The sequence below is a fragment of the Capsicum annuum genome, chromosome 6, assembly GCF_002878395.1.
Source record: "Capsicum annuum cultivar UCD-10X-F1 chromosome 6, UCD10Xv1.1, whole genome shotgun sequence".
NCBI lineage: Eukaryota > Viridiplantae > Streptophyta > Magnoliopsida > Solanales > Solanaceae > Capsicum > Capsicum annuum.
Window position 1 is genome coordinate 223,743,991 of NC_061116.1, and position 18,550 is coordinate 223,762,540.

At 32.2% G+C, this 18,550-nt stretch overlaps 1 protein-coding gene across 1 annotated transcript; it reads right to left on the reverse strand.

Annotated features, from left to right (window-relative positions):
• Positions 1 to 1,654: 1,654 nt before the first annotated feature.
• LOC107874612 (cis-prenyltransferase 7, chloroplastic) lies at positions 1,655 to 5,030 on the reverse strand. The gene is made up of 3 exons (XM_016721375.2): positions 4,510 to 5,030; positions 3,940 to 4,013; positions 1,655 to 2,353 (listed from the first exon to the last, which is right to left on the reverse strand). Exons 1-3 carry the CDS (start codon positions 4,894 to 4,896, stop codon positions 1,900 to 1,902), a joined length of 915 nt encoding a protein of 304 aa, XP_016576861.1. The 5' UTR covers positions 4,897 to 5,030; the 3' UTR covers positions 1,655 to 1,899.
• Between the last annotated feature and the right edge of the window lie 13,520 nt (positions 5,031 to 18,550).

The following is an 18,550-nucleotide window of genomic DNA, read 5'->3' on the forward strand; positions in this document are numbered from 1 at the left end:
AGTTACATATATCATAAATTGTGAATAGTGTGATTCGTGCCAAATTCCTGTTCATATTCATATAAATTCAATCTACGGTTGCTCATAGAACTTGTAAGGACAGTCATCACATGATTTCTCTGTCACTTTTTAATTGGTAAGGTGCATACCCATTTGATCAATTGAAAGTAATTTGTCATACTTTTTTTCTCCTCTGACAGTAATGTAATATGTAATATGCCAATACTACCCATGATTTCTCTGTCACTATTTAATTGGTACTGTGCATTAACCATTCAATCAATTGATTGCTTAATAACCGAATATCATGAAGAATTTTTAGGGAGAATTGATTTCGTAGGCTACCTATATTTTTTTAATTATATGATTTTTTTCACCAGATATCTTCATTTTTTACTTATTTACTCGCAGCTGCTGAGCTGACATTTCTCTATTTGTCAACTTGGAGAGGCCACTGATTTTGTCCTATAGAAGGAACTAGTGCCATTCAAATCTTAAGCAAATCATGTTAAAATTTAATTGAGCTGTAATAACTCAAACATTAATCAATTTAAAGCTAGTCCATTTATGTTGCATGCTCGATGAACCAAATCACTTAATTAGCTAAGGATGTCAAGCTTATTTCTTAGGATAACCTTATGCTAGTACATTTTAATTTAATCGACCAACACAGATAAATTCAATCAATAGTACTAGTAACAAGAAGAAATTCAAGAGAATACATAATTTTAACTGGAAACAACATAAAAGCCTCGATAAAATCAGCTTCTTCGATGTCTGGTAGCTTCTTTTTTTCAAAATAGAGTTCAGTGTAAGCTAATTGCCATAACATGAAGTTGCTAATTATTATATTCCTTGCTCCCCACTGGCCACTTGTTCGAATTAATAAATCAGGATCTGGAAACTCGGCGCAATGAGTTTCCAGTTCTTGTTCAAAGGGGTTATTGTCAATATCGTCCACTTTTACAAGTCCATTATTTGCTTTATTGGCGATTTTTCCAATGAGTAAGATGATATATAGACAAATATTTAACAAGACCCTACCTTGTCCACTCATCCAACCTTCTCGTGAGGTTGCCACATCTAAAAACAACTTCATGAGAATTCATTTTTCATTCACCTTGATGATATTTATCATTAGATTATTGTGCATATATCAATGTATTGGATTGGTTAACGGATGAAACAGAGAATTCATTTTAATGTCAAGCTGTCACGTTCCGATTTTTCAAGTCATGATGGCGCCTTCCTTATCCCACCAGTAGGCAAGTCAAGCCATAGCTCGAAACGATAAGTAACGGGCTAACGGGCAGAAATTAGAAAAGATTGCGTATAATGATAGCAGTAGTAATAATAAGTGAGAAACAAAAAGGAAACATATATAATATATCAAAACGAAAGAAGGAAAAAGGAGCAAATATACAAACGAATCCCTCCCAAGACCTGATCAAATGGAGCCACTACTAAAAGATACCCAAAAATACTAGACAGAATCCAAAATATACGCAATGCATGAGCAAGCACTTTCGAGTACAAAAGACTAAATTGGACAACAGCAAGCTCACCTCGCTCCGAATCAGTACTGAAAGGTAGGAACCAAGTCAAAGCCGACTGCTAATACTTCACCTTGATGATATTTATCATTAGATTATTGTGCATATATCAATGTATTATAAACAAATAAATTATGTGTAAGATTGTCGTCCACAAATCAGATCCTTGATGAAAAAGATAGAGTTCCTTCTGAAATTCACACGTCTTAGCTTCAAGAAATTCAACGACACTCATTGGTATTCAATTACTACATGACTTTCGACATTTAACAATAAGAAATCCAAGAGAGGATACTTATTTTGAAAGAGGAACGATTCTCAACTATTGAAGTTCTTTGAATACATACTAGGTTTTTGTGATATATCCACCATAACGTCTTTGTCTTGGTTGAAACGACATTAAAGCCTCAATAAAATCAGCTTCTTCCATGTCAGGGAACAACTTGTTTGTAAAATAGAGTTCAGTGTAAGCTAATTGCCATAACATGAAGTTGCTAAGTCTTTGCTCTCCACTTGTTCGAATTAATAAATCTGGTTCAGGGAATTCGATGCAATGAGTTTCCAATTCTTGTTCAAAGAGGTTCTTGTCAATGTCTTCCACTTCTAAAAGTCTATTATTTACTTTCTTGGCAATCCTTTTAGTTGCTTGTAATATATCATGTCTTCCACTGTAGTTGAGTGCTATCATGACATGCAATCCCGAATTAGACTTCGTTTTCTCCTCTAGCAGAGTAAGAGCTTCCCGTAGAGGCTTGGAAAGGATTGATTTATCCCCAATACATGATACTCGTATATCATTCCTATCAAGTAAAATAAATATTGCGTTCAATTTTTGTTCACAATGCATACAACAACATCAACAACATTGTTTGCAGCAAATTTTAGAGTGACAGAAATAAATTGCAATCACAAATAGAATTTTATTGATAAACAATATGAGTACGATTCTGTTCCTCCCTTGACTTCTATCTTGCTTTCTTGGTAATTCGAGGATTGTCGGTAGCGTATTCCTCGAACATAGGAATATATGGATTTGATATGAATTTCTACGTAATTCAAGGGTCATTATAGCGTATTTTCCGAACTAGGAATTTTTGGATTTGATATCCATAAAAAGAGGAATTGTGGATTATCAAGAATAGAGGGTTTTGATATCTTTATGAATATCCCATTTATTGGGACTTTTGAGATGCCAAGAGAATATTTGCCCATTTATATAGGCAAAATTTAGGGTTTGGGCTAAGTAGTCAATACCCAATATATTCCCACCAAGTGGGGTCTAAGGACGGTAAGTGTTTGAAATCTATAACACTACCTCAAAGATGAGATAGAGAAGTTGTTTTTGATAGACCCTGACTCAAATAAGACAATCGATCTAGACAAGGAATAGTAAAAGGACATGATATAATAGAAATTACCACACACAATAGTAACATAGACAAGATTCACCAAGTAATACAATAAACGACACAACATTCTTAAATGATACTAATAGTATGCCAATAACACGGATAACAAAGTCCTCCTACCTACTAGCACTGACACACTCCCTCCTACTATCCTTCTACCCTAATCCGCTTCCTCCACGTACACATTCCTATCCAGGGTCATGTCCTGGTAAGTTGGAGCTGCTCCATGTCATGTCTAACCACCTTCCTCCTGTATTTCTTCGGTCTACCTCTACCTCGCCCGAATCCATCCTTAGACAACCTCTCACACCTCCACACTAGAGCATCCGTGCCCCTCCTCATCACATGTCCAAACCATTTCAACCTCGTTTCCCTCATCTTGGCTTCCACCGAAGCCACTCCCACCTAATCCTTATCCTGAATGCATAATTTCTTAAAGATACCAAAACATCGTAAATACGTTATATAACTTCATATTTTGTTTGACGGAGGTACTTGAATCAGTTGCATGTTCTATAGTAAGTAAAATGAAACAAACGTGTCTACTAGTATTGGAACAGATGACCCTAGTTGTGATTGAGAACTGAATCTAGAATCTCTATTTTCAGTTAGTACTATTATTTCGTCTCAATTTTATGTGATGCGTTATTTTAGTTCGTCCCAAAAATATAGTAATATATTTTTAATTTAAAAATAATTTAACTTTAAATTCTTATTTATCATTAATAAGATGATTTATCATGCATCAAGCAAATATTTATTGTTTGTTCTATAAATCAGAGAGTTTAAAAGTTTTCCTTTCTTCTTAAACTATGTGTTCAATCAAAGTGGATCACATGAAACCAATAGTTATTATCTTAATTGACCAAAAGGTTAAAATACATTTAAACATCCGAAAGAGAAGAAAAAACTAAATCTTTCATACGGACGGGCAACTAGTAAGATGATACATAGGCAAACATTTAAAAAGAGGTTACCTTGTCCACTTATCCAACTTTTCTTGTGAGCTTGCTGTATCTAAAAACAACTTCATGAGAAAGCCAACCTCCTCCTGCATCACTCAAATTTAGACTTGTTAAAGGATAAAATAGAAAATTCATTTTTCTTTTTTAACTTGATGATTTTTGTCACGAGAAAGATCTCTTTCCTATTAGATATCTACTGGGTTTATTCTTTCTTGGATGGTTTTGTAACTCTATAGTTTTGGTTAGGGGAATATTAGGTTTTTAATATGTAGGCCAACTGGTCAAATCATAAATAATATTATGTTTTTTAGTTTAGTTTTTTGTCATCTTTATGGTTTCCAAAACTATAACCTTCCGCATGACGCCCTCTCGATTTCAAACCCAACAATTGTGTATATATCAATGTATAAGAAATGAATAAATTGTGTAATACATTCACAAATTAAATCAGCCATGTTATTCGTTCGCATGCACATAAAATTTAACTATTGTTTTTCTTCAATGATTTGACATGTTAGATCATAAAAGATGACAATTTCTTGGTAAAAAATTTTCTTCTCGAATCTTAAAAGAACGGCTTACTTTAGGGCGAATCCAGTTTTCAGTAGAAAATGCAAAGAGAGTGAGAACTTTGATTCCCAACTGACTACAAAGGTGAGTTAGAACCATCATTTTCTCCCCTCCAGCACGATGACCTTGCTCAACGCTCAAACCTTTCTGTCTTGCCCACCTTCTATGACCATCCATAATGACCGCGACGTGCTTAGGCATTAATTCTCTCTTGAGGCCCTCCGGCAGTGCCACTTCCGGCCCTCCAAGCCCCACATTTCCATTATCACTGTTTGAACTACTAGTAGTAGTTGCAAAAACCTTGGGGAATTTGGTACCAAAATGATATTGGTTTTTTTTGGTAAGCGTAATATTGGAAGGGGAAAGTGAGAATCGCAGTGATAACATGATGCTGTGCATTTTTTTTTTTTTTTAAATTTGAAATTGCATTATAGGCTTCTACCACCACACCATTTATATTGGTACGTAGTTAAGATTGCACTAAAAAGTTCGTGAATTTTCAAAAGTAACGTAACCTGTACACTTACGCTTTTGCTCGAGGTTAAGCGTTGTCGTGATAATTGATATACATAAACTTTAATTTACCTGATTTTTCTCGATTCTTTGTCGCGTTAATCGTGAGCACATGACACACGCCGTCACGTTTAACGGTTTAAGTGAGTGATCATCTCATTTACAACTTAAACTATTAGAAAGAAAGATCACACTTTTTTCTTAATTATATTCTAGACATACTTAAGCAAACCATACATGTTGAACAATAATTTATACAAATGTAAATTCAAGACTTAAATTTGATCAATTCAATTTTAAAATTCTTAGCGTGGACTTCGATGTACTTTTGAAATTATAAGTTATTTTTATCTCAAATAAATTATGAGTTTAAAACTTAATACTTATCAAAATTTTAAATATTGGTGAGCTGGCTACGTACCGGTTACGAATGGGTTGCTCTATAAATTTGATGACTATATGGGTCTTGGTCACCACCCTAGCTCATCATCCACATTAGGTGGCAAAGGGAAATTTCAAATTTTTGGAGCTTGAAATAACAATTATAGAGCCTTAATTGTAATTTTTATAGCAACAGTTTTATAATTACGAAAAATAGCAAATTATATTTTGTATTTAAGTAAACTGTTGTTGTACAAATACATATACAACAAAATTTATTGTCCTTGTTTTAGTCAAATTAGTTGAGTTAAATAAGGAATAATTATCTCGTATAATTAAATTCCCATAAATTACTCTTATTTAAATTAGTAGATTCCTTTTTTCAAATCAAACTCAAATATGAAGATTATTATTTTCATAATCTTCAAAATTTCAATATTATTTTCATAATTTTCAAAATTTCAAAACATCATTCTCTTATATCTCTAACTATTTTTTCTTGTTAGTTTTTTCATTTTTTAAATCTTTTTCTATTTTAATTTCTTTTTATTTTCCATTTTTTTCTTTCCACTTTATTTACTCTCTTCTACTTCTCTTCTTTTTTTATTTTACGTTTATTTATTTTCGTTTTCTTTTCTTTTTTCCTTTCTCATATTTTTTTTCAGTTCTTCTTCTTCTTCTTCTTTTTTTTTAAAAAACAAATTTCACTTTTGTTTTTATACTTCTATTTCTAGTTTCTATTTCTCTTTCTTTTTTTCCTTTTTCACTTCTTTTTTTTTTGATTTTTTTTTTTTTTTTTTTTTTTTATTTATTTTTATTTTTATTTTTTTTACTCTTCTATCTCTATCTTTTATTTTTAAAAGACAAATATCTATATCATATATATACATATTCAAAAAATATACAAAATAAATAGACATACAGATCTGCATATATATTTACGGCAAAAAAACATACATATATATTTGCATATGTATTTACAGAAATACATATCCGACTCACATGTATATATATAAACATATAGGATACAAAATCTCTATAACCAAAAATGACAATTATATACATATACAAATAGGTAATAAAAAAATATATGATACATATCTTAAACAGTAAAAGAAAACAAATACGTACATATGTTACCCTCTAAAATGACATAGTATGTACAGCTCAAAGACAGATCTAATACAGTATAAAATACATATAGTTATGCATATGTATTTACAGAACACATACCTGATCCATATATATATATATATATATATATATATATATATTCTTATTTTATATGAGTCACTTTTGTATTTCGCAAATACATAGGAAGATATATAGTATAGTTATGTTTGTTGCTGTTTAATATGAATATGATATGTATTTCGTAAATACATATTAGAGTCATATTTGTATTTTTTGTATAGTAATATACATATGGATCAAACATGTATTCTGTAACTACATATGCAGAGTTATATGTATTTTTTAGTAATGTAATATATGTTATGTAAAAGAAAACATATGCATACTATGCTTTTTGTATTATATTTTTATGAAAAGTACATGTAATATAAAAATTTATGTCATTATTTTGTTCTATAGCTGATGCGTGATCATATATTCATGGCAAGAGCACTTCCAAGGTTTGCACCACATATAGAATGTCACACCGTCAGTGATATATAAGAACGTATTAAGGCGATGTTATCAAAGGAGCAATACATGATTTTTTGTCATACGAATATTTGTATAAAAAGAAAAAAAGAAAAAAAAGAGAAGTGAAAAAAAAGGAAGAAAGAGAAATAGAAGTGTAAAAATAAAAGCAAAAAAAATAAAATAAAAAAAGAAGAAAAAGAAAAAAAAGAAAAGAAAAAGGAAAAAAAAAAAGAAAACAAAAAAGTAAAAAAAGAGAAATAGAAGAGAGAAAATAAAATGGAAAGAAAAAAAGGAAAAAAGAAAAAGAAATCAAAATAAAAAAATAAAATGTAAAAAAACTAACAAGAAAAAAAAAGTAGAGATATAAGAGAGTGAAAGACAGCAATGATTTTTTATTTTGAAATCTTGAAGATAATGGAAATAATTATCTTCAAATATGAAAAAGAAAAAAAGAAAGAAAACAAAAAATTAAAAAAAGGAAAAAAGGAAAAAAAAGAAAAAGAAATAGAAGAAAGAAAATAAAGTGAAAATAAAATAAAATAAAAAAATAAAATGATAAAAAAAAATAAGATGAAAAAAAAGGGTAAAAGATATGGCTATATCTGGGGGAGGTGAAATGGTGGAGTGAAAATAGGAAAATATAAAGTAGTGAGTGTAAAACATGGACTTTACTAGTTAATGAGTAAAATAATGTTATTCTTGCTATAAACTGTAATTTTACAAAAATATTGCTATTTATTGTAATTATAGTGTTAAATATGCTACTTTCTGTAATTTTTCCAATTTTTTAAAGACAAAACTTTTTTAAAACTAGACAAATTTCATGAAAAATAATATTTCTTTTAAAGAAAAAGAAGAAATCTATGGCCAAATTAAAGGGAGCTCAGTCATCGTACTATAGGGGACGATTGGGATTCATAGGTATCTCTTAATTCACTCGAACTATTTAAGTATTTTCTAAAATTAGGCTTTATTGAAGAATGATTGAATTGAACTTTCATGTCTCAAGAGTTAGGCATGCCAAAGGTCACTACATTTTTATACAAGCTCCCATGATTAGGGTGTACATATCAGATTGGTTCGAATATTTTAAATATCAAATTAAATTATTTGAGTGGGATTTTTAAATTTTTAAATCAAATCAAATCAATAAGGGTTTTCAACCTCGGGTTTTTTGGGTTTTTCGGATTTTTTTCGAAAAAGTATGTACACAAACATGTAATTGACTTGTGCTTCAAATATTTCTTAGTCCTAGTAAATTATAACTATCTTTAGGTATTTCTTAAAAAAAACACAAAAATATGAAATGAGTGATGACAATAAAATATTCAATAAAAATAAAAATAAAATCGTATAAAATAAATATTTACATATTAATAAGTTATGAAAATAAACATAATTTAAAAATATTAATTAGTCATGCTAAAATAAGTCTAGTAAGTATTAATTACATGACTAAATATTAAATAGAAAAATAAATTTAGAAATTGATCTTTTCATACAACACTAAAGAACAGATATCCAACACTTATGTCATTCCAACTGTTTAATTCAATATTTTGTTAGCATTGGTATTAATGGTGGTAGTAGGGTAGTAACTTATGTTGGTGGTGGCTGGCTGACAACGGTGATTCACATTAGTGGCTGATGGTGGTGAATGATGAAGATGGTATAATATAGTGGTGACTAAATAATGGTGGTAATTTTTGTGGTAATGATGTGATTGATGGTAATGATCTAAGTGATGGCTAGTAGTGATGACCGCGGGTGATTATATAAGAATTGACAGTGGCACCAGCGGTGTCATGCTGAAGATGGTGGTTGCGCGCGGTTGACTGGTGGAGTTAGTTGATAATGAAATGCAGCGGCTGGGATAGTTGGCAATCGTGGGTAATTGTGGCAATCATATGTATAAGTCTAATCAAAGTGGATCACATAATATAAATTGATATGAAAAGTATAGTTCTTAATCCATAAGGTTACTACAAAATTTAACATGGGACTGAGAAGAAAAAAATTAAACCTTTCCTATGAGTAAAATGATATATAGACAAGCATTTAACAAGAGCCTACCTTGTCCACTCATCCAAGTCTTCTTGTGAGGTTGCCCTATCTAAAAACAACTTCATGAGAATTCATTTTTCATTCACCTTGATGATATTTATCATTAGATTATTGTGCATAAATCAATGTATTAGAAATAAAAAAAGTATGTGTAAGATTGTCGTCCACAAATCAGATCCTTGATAAAAAAGATAGAGTTCCTTCTGAAATTCACACGTCTTGCTTCAAGAAATTCGATGATACTCAATTACTCATTGGTATTCAATTACTACATTACTTTCGCCATTTAGCTTCTTTTTTTTTTTTTTAATCTTTTTTTTTTTCAAATGATTTGACATAATAGTTTAACATTGTTTCAAGGGAATTAAAAGAATAACTTACTTTAGGGCGAGTCCCGTTTTCAGTAGAAAAAATGCAAAGAGAGTGATTTTCTTTCCGCCAGTGCGATGACCTTGCTCAACGCTCCAACCTTTCTGCCTTGCCCTCCAAGCTTAATTCACAGTTGCATTATCACTGTTTGAACTAGTAGTTGCAAGGACCTTGGGGAATTTGGTAACAAAATTATATTGATTTCTGTTGGTTATAAGTTTAATATTGGAATTAGGAGAAAGTGAATCGCAGGGATAACATTGTTGTTTGTTTGTCCATTTGAAAATGCGTTCTGGGCTTCTACGACCTCACCATTTATATAGGTAATAATTGTTATTTACCACAATACGGGTACGTAGAATCTGTATAACAGAACAACAACTTCAACTCGTGCTCAAGTATGAACAAGAACACAATAAGTTTTAAATACCCTCAACACAAGATCAAAAGGACCTTTCCAAGAGGTATATTTATTTTCCAGAAAATAAAGATGAAACAAAAATAGCTAAGGCCAAGTCGTCCGAATTCACGGACTTTCCTTAAGAAACAATTCCCCTCACTGTACCCGAGGTTATGGAATCTTCCTCCCAGGATAAAATGGCCTTCAATCCGACTATAGTGGTACCTCAAATAGGCGGATTCTTCGAACACACTCACGGTTTGAATGATCACACTTAGAGTATTTTTACGACAAGAAGAATGTTTTTTAATTTGAAAATTGCTGTATTTTCTATCTCATAAACTTGTGGATGAAATCAGGTTTATATAGCCACTAGATGCCCCTTTGAAAAGGTGACATTGGTTCATATTAGAGGTGTGTGACTCTTCCTGAAAATGCATGTCTATTCACTTAAACCAATGCAGTAATTTTCTGAAATAATACACTATTTTGTGAACAGTGCACTGGTTCGAAACAGTGCATCATATCGTTGAAGAGTTGCATCTGTTCGAACCAATGTATCAGTTCAGGAAACATTATTTTGAAAATTTGCACCAGTTCAGAAACAGAAACACAGGACCAGTGCACCAGTTCGCGAAATAGTGCAACGATTCGTTGAAACAGTGGCACCATTTCAGGTCGAACATTGCATCTGTTACTGTTACTGCATGCATGTATTTATTAATGGAGTATTACTGGTTCAGTTTGGATTATTTTCGTCAAATAAAATTTGTCCAAAAAGAAAGATATCATCGATTGATCATTTTTCCAAATCCAAATCCGAAATCGAGCCGAGTGAGCGACGATGACGACGGCGCGAGTCATCTCTATTTCCTTGCTCACTTACCATGTGGAGTAAGTGTTTCACAATATAAACACCAAAAAGCTCTCTTCTTCCATCAATGTGGGAGAAAGAGTAAACTTGTCAAAATTGAGTACACTTTCCATTTTTGGTGTTAACTCAATTTTTTATCTTCCACTTGATTTCTTCATTTTTCATTCAACACATTTTCATTACTATGAACCCAACAATCCCCCACATGAATGGAGAATGTCTATTTTTCGTAAAACTTTTACGGACAAGTATGTGATCATCAAGCAAAGACTGATTGCATCTGGATAAGTGGGCTTCCCTTTGAACTTTCCGTAGTGAACTTGCATCGGATGCACTCGATCAATAGGTAGATTTGATATCTTTGAACCGTGGAGCTTTAATGTAAATCTAGACAATACATGTCACACAACCAGCCTTTTACCATTTATGGTTCTTACGATTTTGTTCTTTTCAGGCATGAACACGTCCTGGTTTTCATGAGAGCTTAGAGAATAGGCCTTTACTAACATTCTCTTTGAAGAGGCTTCCACTTCGCCCACACATAGGTGATTTCTAAAGGTTCAATCCTATAGATTAAACTATTTGGTCAAATCTGCCAAATTTATTTAATCACTAAAAGACTTTTCACCTTAAGTCTTATCCTTGTTTACTATACATTGTCTACATCATGAGAATGGGTTGGGTAATTGACAATGTTGAACCTGTCAGACACAACTTTGTTTGATCTCCTTGAACCTAGCTCTTAGGATCTCCAGTCTGCTAGGTAGAGTTACCGCCATGCTGACTCGTCCTAGGCCTTAAACCCATTCCCTTGGATGTCCTTTCTACTCTTTCTCTAGATAGGCCTTTTGTAAGTGGATCTAATACATTATCCTTTGACTTTACATAGTCTACAGTGATAATTTCATTAGAGAGAAGTTCTCTTACAATATTATGTCTTCGTCTTAAATAACGAGATTTGCCGTTATACATCATGCTCCCTGCCATACCTATTGCTGCTTGGCTATCATAGTGTATACATACTGGTGCCACTGGCTTGGGCCAATACGGATATCTTCCAAGAAATTTCAAAGTCATTCTGCTTCTTCACCGTCTTTATCCAATGCGATAAATTCAGATTCCATTGTAGAGCGAGCGATACAAGTCTGTTTGGATGATTTTTAAGAAACTACTCCTCCACCGATAGTAAATACAAATCCACTTGTGGATTTTACTTCGTTCGATCCGGTGATCCTATTTGCATCACTATATCCTTCAAGTACCGCAGGATATTTATTATAATGCAGAGCATAATTTTGAGTGTATTTAAGATACCCCAAAACTCTTTTTATTGCCATCTAGTGAGTTTTGTTGGGATTACTCGTGTACCAACTTAATTTACTGATAGCGCATGCTATGTCTGGTCGTGTACAGTTCATTATATACATTAAACATCCCAATACTCCTGCGTACTCTAGTTGCGAGTCACTTTTACCTTCATTCTTTTGAAGTGCAAAGCTTGCATCCAATGGAGTCTTGGCAATACCGAATTCTATATACTTGAACTTGTCAAGTACCTTTTCAATATAATGAGACTGTGACAATGCCAACCCCTGTGGAGTTCGATTGATTCTTATACCTAAGATCACATCTGCAACTCCAAGGTCCTTCATATCAAACTTGCTCTCGAGCATTCGTTTTGTTGCATTTATGTCAGAAATGTCTCTATTGATGATCAACATATCATCCACATATAAACATACAATGACTTGGTGATTTGGAGTGTCTTTAATATAAACACATTTATGACATTCATTTATTTTGAATCTGTTTGCCAACATGGTTTGGTCAAACTTCGCATGCCATTGTTTTGGTGCTTGCTTTAGTCCATATAACGACTTAATAAGTCTACACACCTTATTTTCCTTTCCTAGAACCACAAAACCCTCAGGTTGTTCCATGTATATTTGTTTCTCCAAATCTCCATTTAGGAATGCGGTTTTTACATTCATTTGATGGATTTGAAGATCATATACTACCGCCAAGGCAATTAACATTCGAATCGATGTTATCCTTATTACTAGCGAGTATGTATCAAAGTAATCAAGGCCTTCCTTCTATTTGAAGCATTTTACTACAAGTCTTGCCTTGAATTTGTCAATAGTACCGTCCGCCTTCATTTTTCTTTTGAAGATCCATTTAGAACCTAAAGGTTTATTTCCGGGAGGAAGGTCAACCAATTCCCATGTATGGTTGTTTAAGATTGAATCAATCTCACTATTGACTGCCTCTTTCCAAAAGGATGAGTCTGACGACGACGTCGCTTCTTTAAATTTTTTAGGCTCATTTTCTAAGAGAAATGTTACAAAATCCGATCCAAACGAAGTTGTCGTTCTTTGACGTGTACTACGTCTTGGATTTTCTTCATTATGTACATTCTCACTTGGTTCATCTCGAGGTCGTTTAGATCCTCCGCTAGACTGTTCGTGTCTAATTTTATACGGGTAATTGTCTGATTCAATTACCGTATTTTCATTAATATCTGGATGTTCAGATTCATGAACCAAAAATCGACATGCTTTACTACTTTTAGCATATCCTATGAGCACGCAGTCTACCGTTTTAGGTTCTCTTTTAACCCTTTTAGGTATAGGAACTTGAACCTTCGCTAGACACCCCCACACTTTAAAATATTTCAAGTTAGGTTTCTTTCCTTTCCATTTTTCGTAAGAAATTGATTATGTCTTACTACGGAAAACTCCGTTGAGTATACGATTGGCCGTAAGGATGGCCTCCCCCATAAGTTTTGCGGTAAATCAGAACTTATAAGTAAGGCATTCATCATTTTCTTCAAAGTTCGATTTTTTCTTTTCGCAATTCCATTAGATTGAGATGAATACGGGGTCGTAGTTTGATGGATTATTCCATTCTCTACACATATTTGCGCAAAAGGAGATTCATATTCTCCGCCCCTATCACTTCTTATCATTTTGATCTTTTTGTCTAACTGATTTTCAACTTCAATTTTATATTAGTGCAATCGTCAATAAAAGATATGAAATACTTTTTCCCACCACGAGATGGTGTTGACTTCATATCACAAATGTCAGTGTGTATTAAGTCTAAGGGATTCGAATTCCTTTCGACGGACTTATAAGGATGCTTTGCATACTTCGATTCCACACACGTTTGACATTTTGATTTATTGCACTCAAAGTTTGACAAAACTTCAAAGCCAAGCCGAGCGACAACGGCACAAGGCATCTCTATTTCCTTGTCTTACTTATCATGTGGAGTAAGTGTTTCACAATATAAACACCAAAAAGTTCTCTTCTTCCACCAATGTGAGAGAAAGAGTAAACTTGTCAAACTTGAGTACATTTTCCATTTTTGGTGTTTAACTCAATTTTTTCTCTTCCACTTGATTTCTCCATTTTCCATTCAACACACTATCCTTACTATGAACCCAACCATAATTACACACCTAGGTTAGCATATATTAGATTAAAAATATAAAGCTTGCATTAAGCTCGTGAATTTTCAATTGTAACGTGAACGATTATTTGTCGTGTTGATCTTGAACATTTAGCTTGATATTATAATACTCAGCGTAGACGGATGACACATTTGGTCTAGTCATCACAGTATAATTTTGGTTTATGGGCTGTAAGCAATGTGAAAATTCTTCAAATAATGTGTGGCGGCAAGATTAGATTTGTAAATCTCAGGTTGAATTTATTGTGTTTTTAAATTATGAGTTTTTTTTTTTTTTTTTATAATCACAAATTAAGAATGAGCATAAAATATATGTCATAAATATAAAATTACGTACTTGAAATAATCAAAAGTCGTTTGAATTTTGAGTCATTAAAAGAAGTTAATACACAACACACAACCATTTTTCACATATAAATTATAATGCCTTGAGTAAATACATAATTACCCCTTGATATTTGTCGAGATTTTTAAAAAGATATCTAAACTTTGAATTCGACCTATTATCTCACGATTCTTACTTAATCCGTTGCAAATACACCATTTTTCGCTGAATACCTCTACTATGTCAGTTTTGTAAGTTGGACACTTCTACTTACATGTTTGTCATTTGAATCCTTGAACCATCAAAAAACAACATTTTGCACTCTTTGACCGTTGACCTTGCCCATGTGGCAAGGTCATAGTGATTAGGACAAAGAGAGTGTAACCACTCGCCTAAGGGTGCGAGTGGAGATCAATTTTTGACCAATTTTACATTAAAATAATTAAAAAATAAAATAAAAATAATATTAAAATTTTGAAAAAAAAATGGATCCTTTTTTCCCTCCATCTTTTTAAATTTAAAAATATTTTTTAAATTATTTTTGAAATTTGAAAAATATTTTTAAAAATCTAAAAATATTTTTAAAAATTAAAAAAAAAAATTCCCTCCCCACCCCATCCCCCCCTCCAGCCCCTCCCCACCCCACCCTCCCCCCCCACACCTCTCCCAGCCCCATCCTCAACCCACCCCAACACTCTTCCACCCCCACCCCCCACGTTTACTTTTTATTTTTTATTTTAATTTTTCCTCTCAATTCAATTTTTTTTTTAAATTAAAATTTAAATTTGAAATCCTTTTATTTTGGGGGGATTAAAATTTAAATTTAAATTGAAAGGGAATGATAGTGAATATTGAAAAAAATTAGTGAATTTCGCTTGAAAAAAATTAAACTTTTTATGAATTTGTTAAAAATATTCAAATATAAAAATCAAAAATTTATTATGTTTGTATATATGAATTTATAGTTAAAAATTTAAATTAGTTCGAGAAGAATTTTAATTATTTGGAATGGATTTGATGTTTCATTTGTGAGCAAAAATAAAAACATGATTATTCAAATTTTTCTACAATTTATAAATTTTTTTTATTTAATTAAATTAATTTTAATATTTAATTTGTTATGTAGCATTTTAAAAATGACTTGGAATTTAATGTAATACTTTTTTTTAAATGACGTGGCAGACGTATCAGGCGCGGCAGACGTGGTAGCTGACGTGGGGGAGAGTGTGTTACACTCACCAAAAAAGGATTTAAAATATTGCTTTTTAGTGAGTTCAGGGGTCCAGATGACAAACATGTAAGTAGAAGTGTCCAACTTACAAAACCGACATAGTACAGGGGTCCAGAAGGTCATTTTGCCTTAAAAGAAGTTAATACACAACACGCAACCATTTTTTTCACATATAAATTATAATGCCTTGAGTAGATACATAATTACCTCCCTGATGTTGGCCGAGACTTTCAAAAAGACACCTAAACTTTGAATTCGACCTATTACCCACGATTCTTACTTAATCCGTTGCAAATACATCATTTTTTGCTGAACCTCAATCACAATAAAGAGAGTGACACGCGCACCAATCAGGTGCTGACACGTGTTAAATATATTTAATTTTATATTTTATTTATTTTTTAATAAATTTTTCTTTTTTATTTAATTTATTACCCCAGCCCATCCCCTCTCCCTCCACCCCAACCCATCCAGCAACTCCCTCCCTCCTCCCGCGTCCAGCAGTACCCCCTACCCTCATCGCCTTCTTCATCCAGCACCCCCCCCCCCCCCATGTCCCCCCCCCCCCCCCCCCCCCCCCCACGCACCATCACCATCACCATCACCAGCACTACCACCACCACCACCACTACCGCTACCATCATCAAAACACACTCACCACCATCATGAAATTGAAACTCCATTTTTACACTTTTGAATTTTTCTTGAATTTCAACCATTTTAATTCAAACTTCATATCAATTGTTTCTTCAAAATCAAAACTCAATTCCATTAAACATTCAAAAATGATAAATGGAGTTTTAATGATATGATTTTAAAAAAAAAAAAACTTCATTGGAGCTTTAATAGTGTTGAGGATCTTTAATGGGTAGTTAAATGATATGATTAACTACAAAATGAGAAGCTTTAATGATATGATTTAAAAAAAAAAAAAAAAGCTTCAATGAAGCTTTAATGGAGGATTTAATGGTGTTGAAGAAGAAATGGTGTGGGGGGAGGAGAGAGGGGGTATGGGGTAATATTTAAAAGAAAATAAATATTTTTTTTAAAAAAGAATATAAATTATATATTAAATTATTTACACGTGGCAATTTTTAATTGGTCAAAAAATCAAATTTGAGCCCTTTCACGCGCCTGTGGTGCGTGTATACACGCAGAGGTCCAAAATAGTGTATTTGCAACAGAATAAAAAAAATTCGTGAGGTAATAGGTCGAATTCAAAGTTTAGGTGTCTTTTTGAAAATTTCGGATAAGATCAGTGGTGTAATTATGTATTTACGCTAATACCTTTTTATTACAAAACATCAAAGCATACATAATTACATATATATACTAATCTTAACACCTCATATATGTAATAATTGAAAGGAATTTAGGCCAAAAATTAATGTGACAAAAATATTAGACTCGTACATAAGATAGATAAGGCTTTCAATTATTTGTTAGACACGTTGTTGCCATTTTTTTTTATATGGAGTAGGCAATAGTATTTAAAAGGAAAAAAAAAATGAGTAGGAGGAAGGAACTTTTAAAAGGAAGAAGATTATCTATACAATACTCCAAATTTTTTTATTTTTTTTCTGCTTCTCCTCCTGATAGGCCTTTATATAATATTTTGAATATTTTTTTGCATATTATATAATTTCTGTCTATTAAGAATTAATTAAAGAGGAATTATCCTTCAAATTGTGTTGTTAAGGCAAAAGAAATGCCCGAAACTGTGTGTTTTGTATATAACACTAAACAAAGAAAAAAGGCTAACAAAAGACGGCAGACTAAATTACACAAAGAAACTCAATCATCGCGCGTCCTCCCAAATTACATCCATTCAAGATCGAATAAGTCAGCAAACTAAATAGCAAATAATATATCAAATGAAAAAGAGGTTTCAACACACTCCCATGAGATAACAGAAATGAATATCCAACAACTTCATAGGTGATTGTAATTTATAAATTAGTTAAGCCATAAGAAATAGGTAGAAGAGTGTGTTAAGAAGACATGTTAATTCTCTCATGTTTGGTATCTAAGCATTAAATATTATTCTATCTGTATATAATCTAGATAAATACTATGAGAGATTTCTATGGAGGTGGAGGTGAAAATGATGTGTTTTGGAAGATGAGAAGGACAAAATCAATTCGAAACTATTACTAGCTACTTCCACTTGTGAAACTTATATTTCCTCTAAAAAAAATATTTTTTCTCATTTTTAAGAAACATTGTTTATATATTTTCCTAAAGAAAGCAAAAATGTTTTGCTCGTACCAAACACACCCATAATTAAAGTTGTTAGCTCATTATTCATAATCTTCTCTTCATGATTTGTCTTTTAAACTAGTTTGCCTTTTTATTATTTGAGGGTCATATCAATTTTTTACATTTGAGGTCATATTAGTTCGATTGAAGGCATGAGGAGTATAACCAGATCGAGAGAAAGTGAAAAAGAAAAACAAATCCTCAATACCAAATAAAATTGAAGAAAAAATTGGTTGATTTTTCATGTTCATAAAATGAAAAGAAGGAGAATGAACATTAACTTGGACTGGGCCGTCTTCAGAGTTGGGCTTACTTTGGACTTCATGGTAGGCCTGTTGGGTCAATCGGATTCATCTCCAATATCAATTGGTCCTAATTTTTAGTTTTTTTTTTTGGTAAACAACATAAATCCCAACTATTTGGAGCTTAATTATAGAAAATTTTAATTTTTTACATAATTACTGAAAATATTAATTTTCGATCAATTGAGATACATAATTAGCTCTCGATACGTCC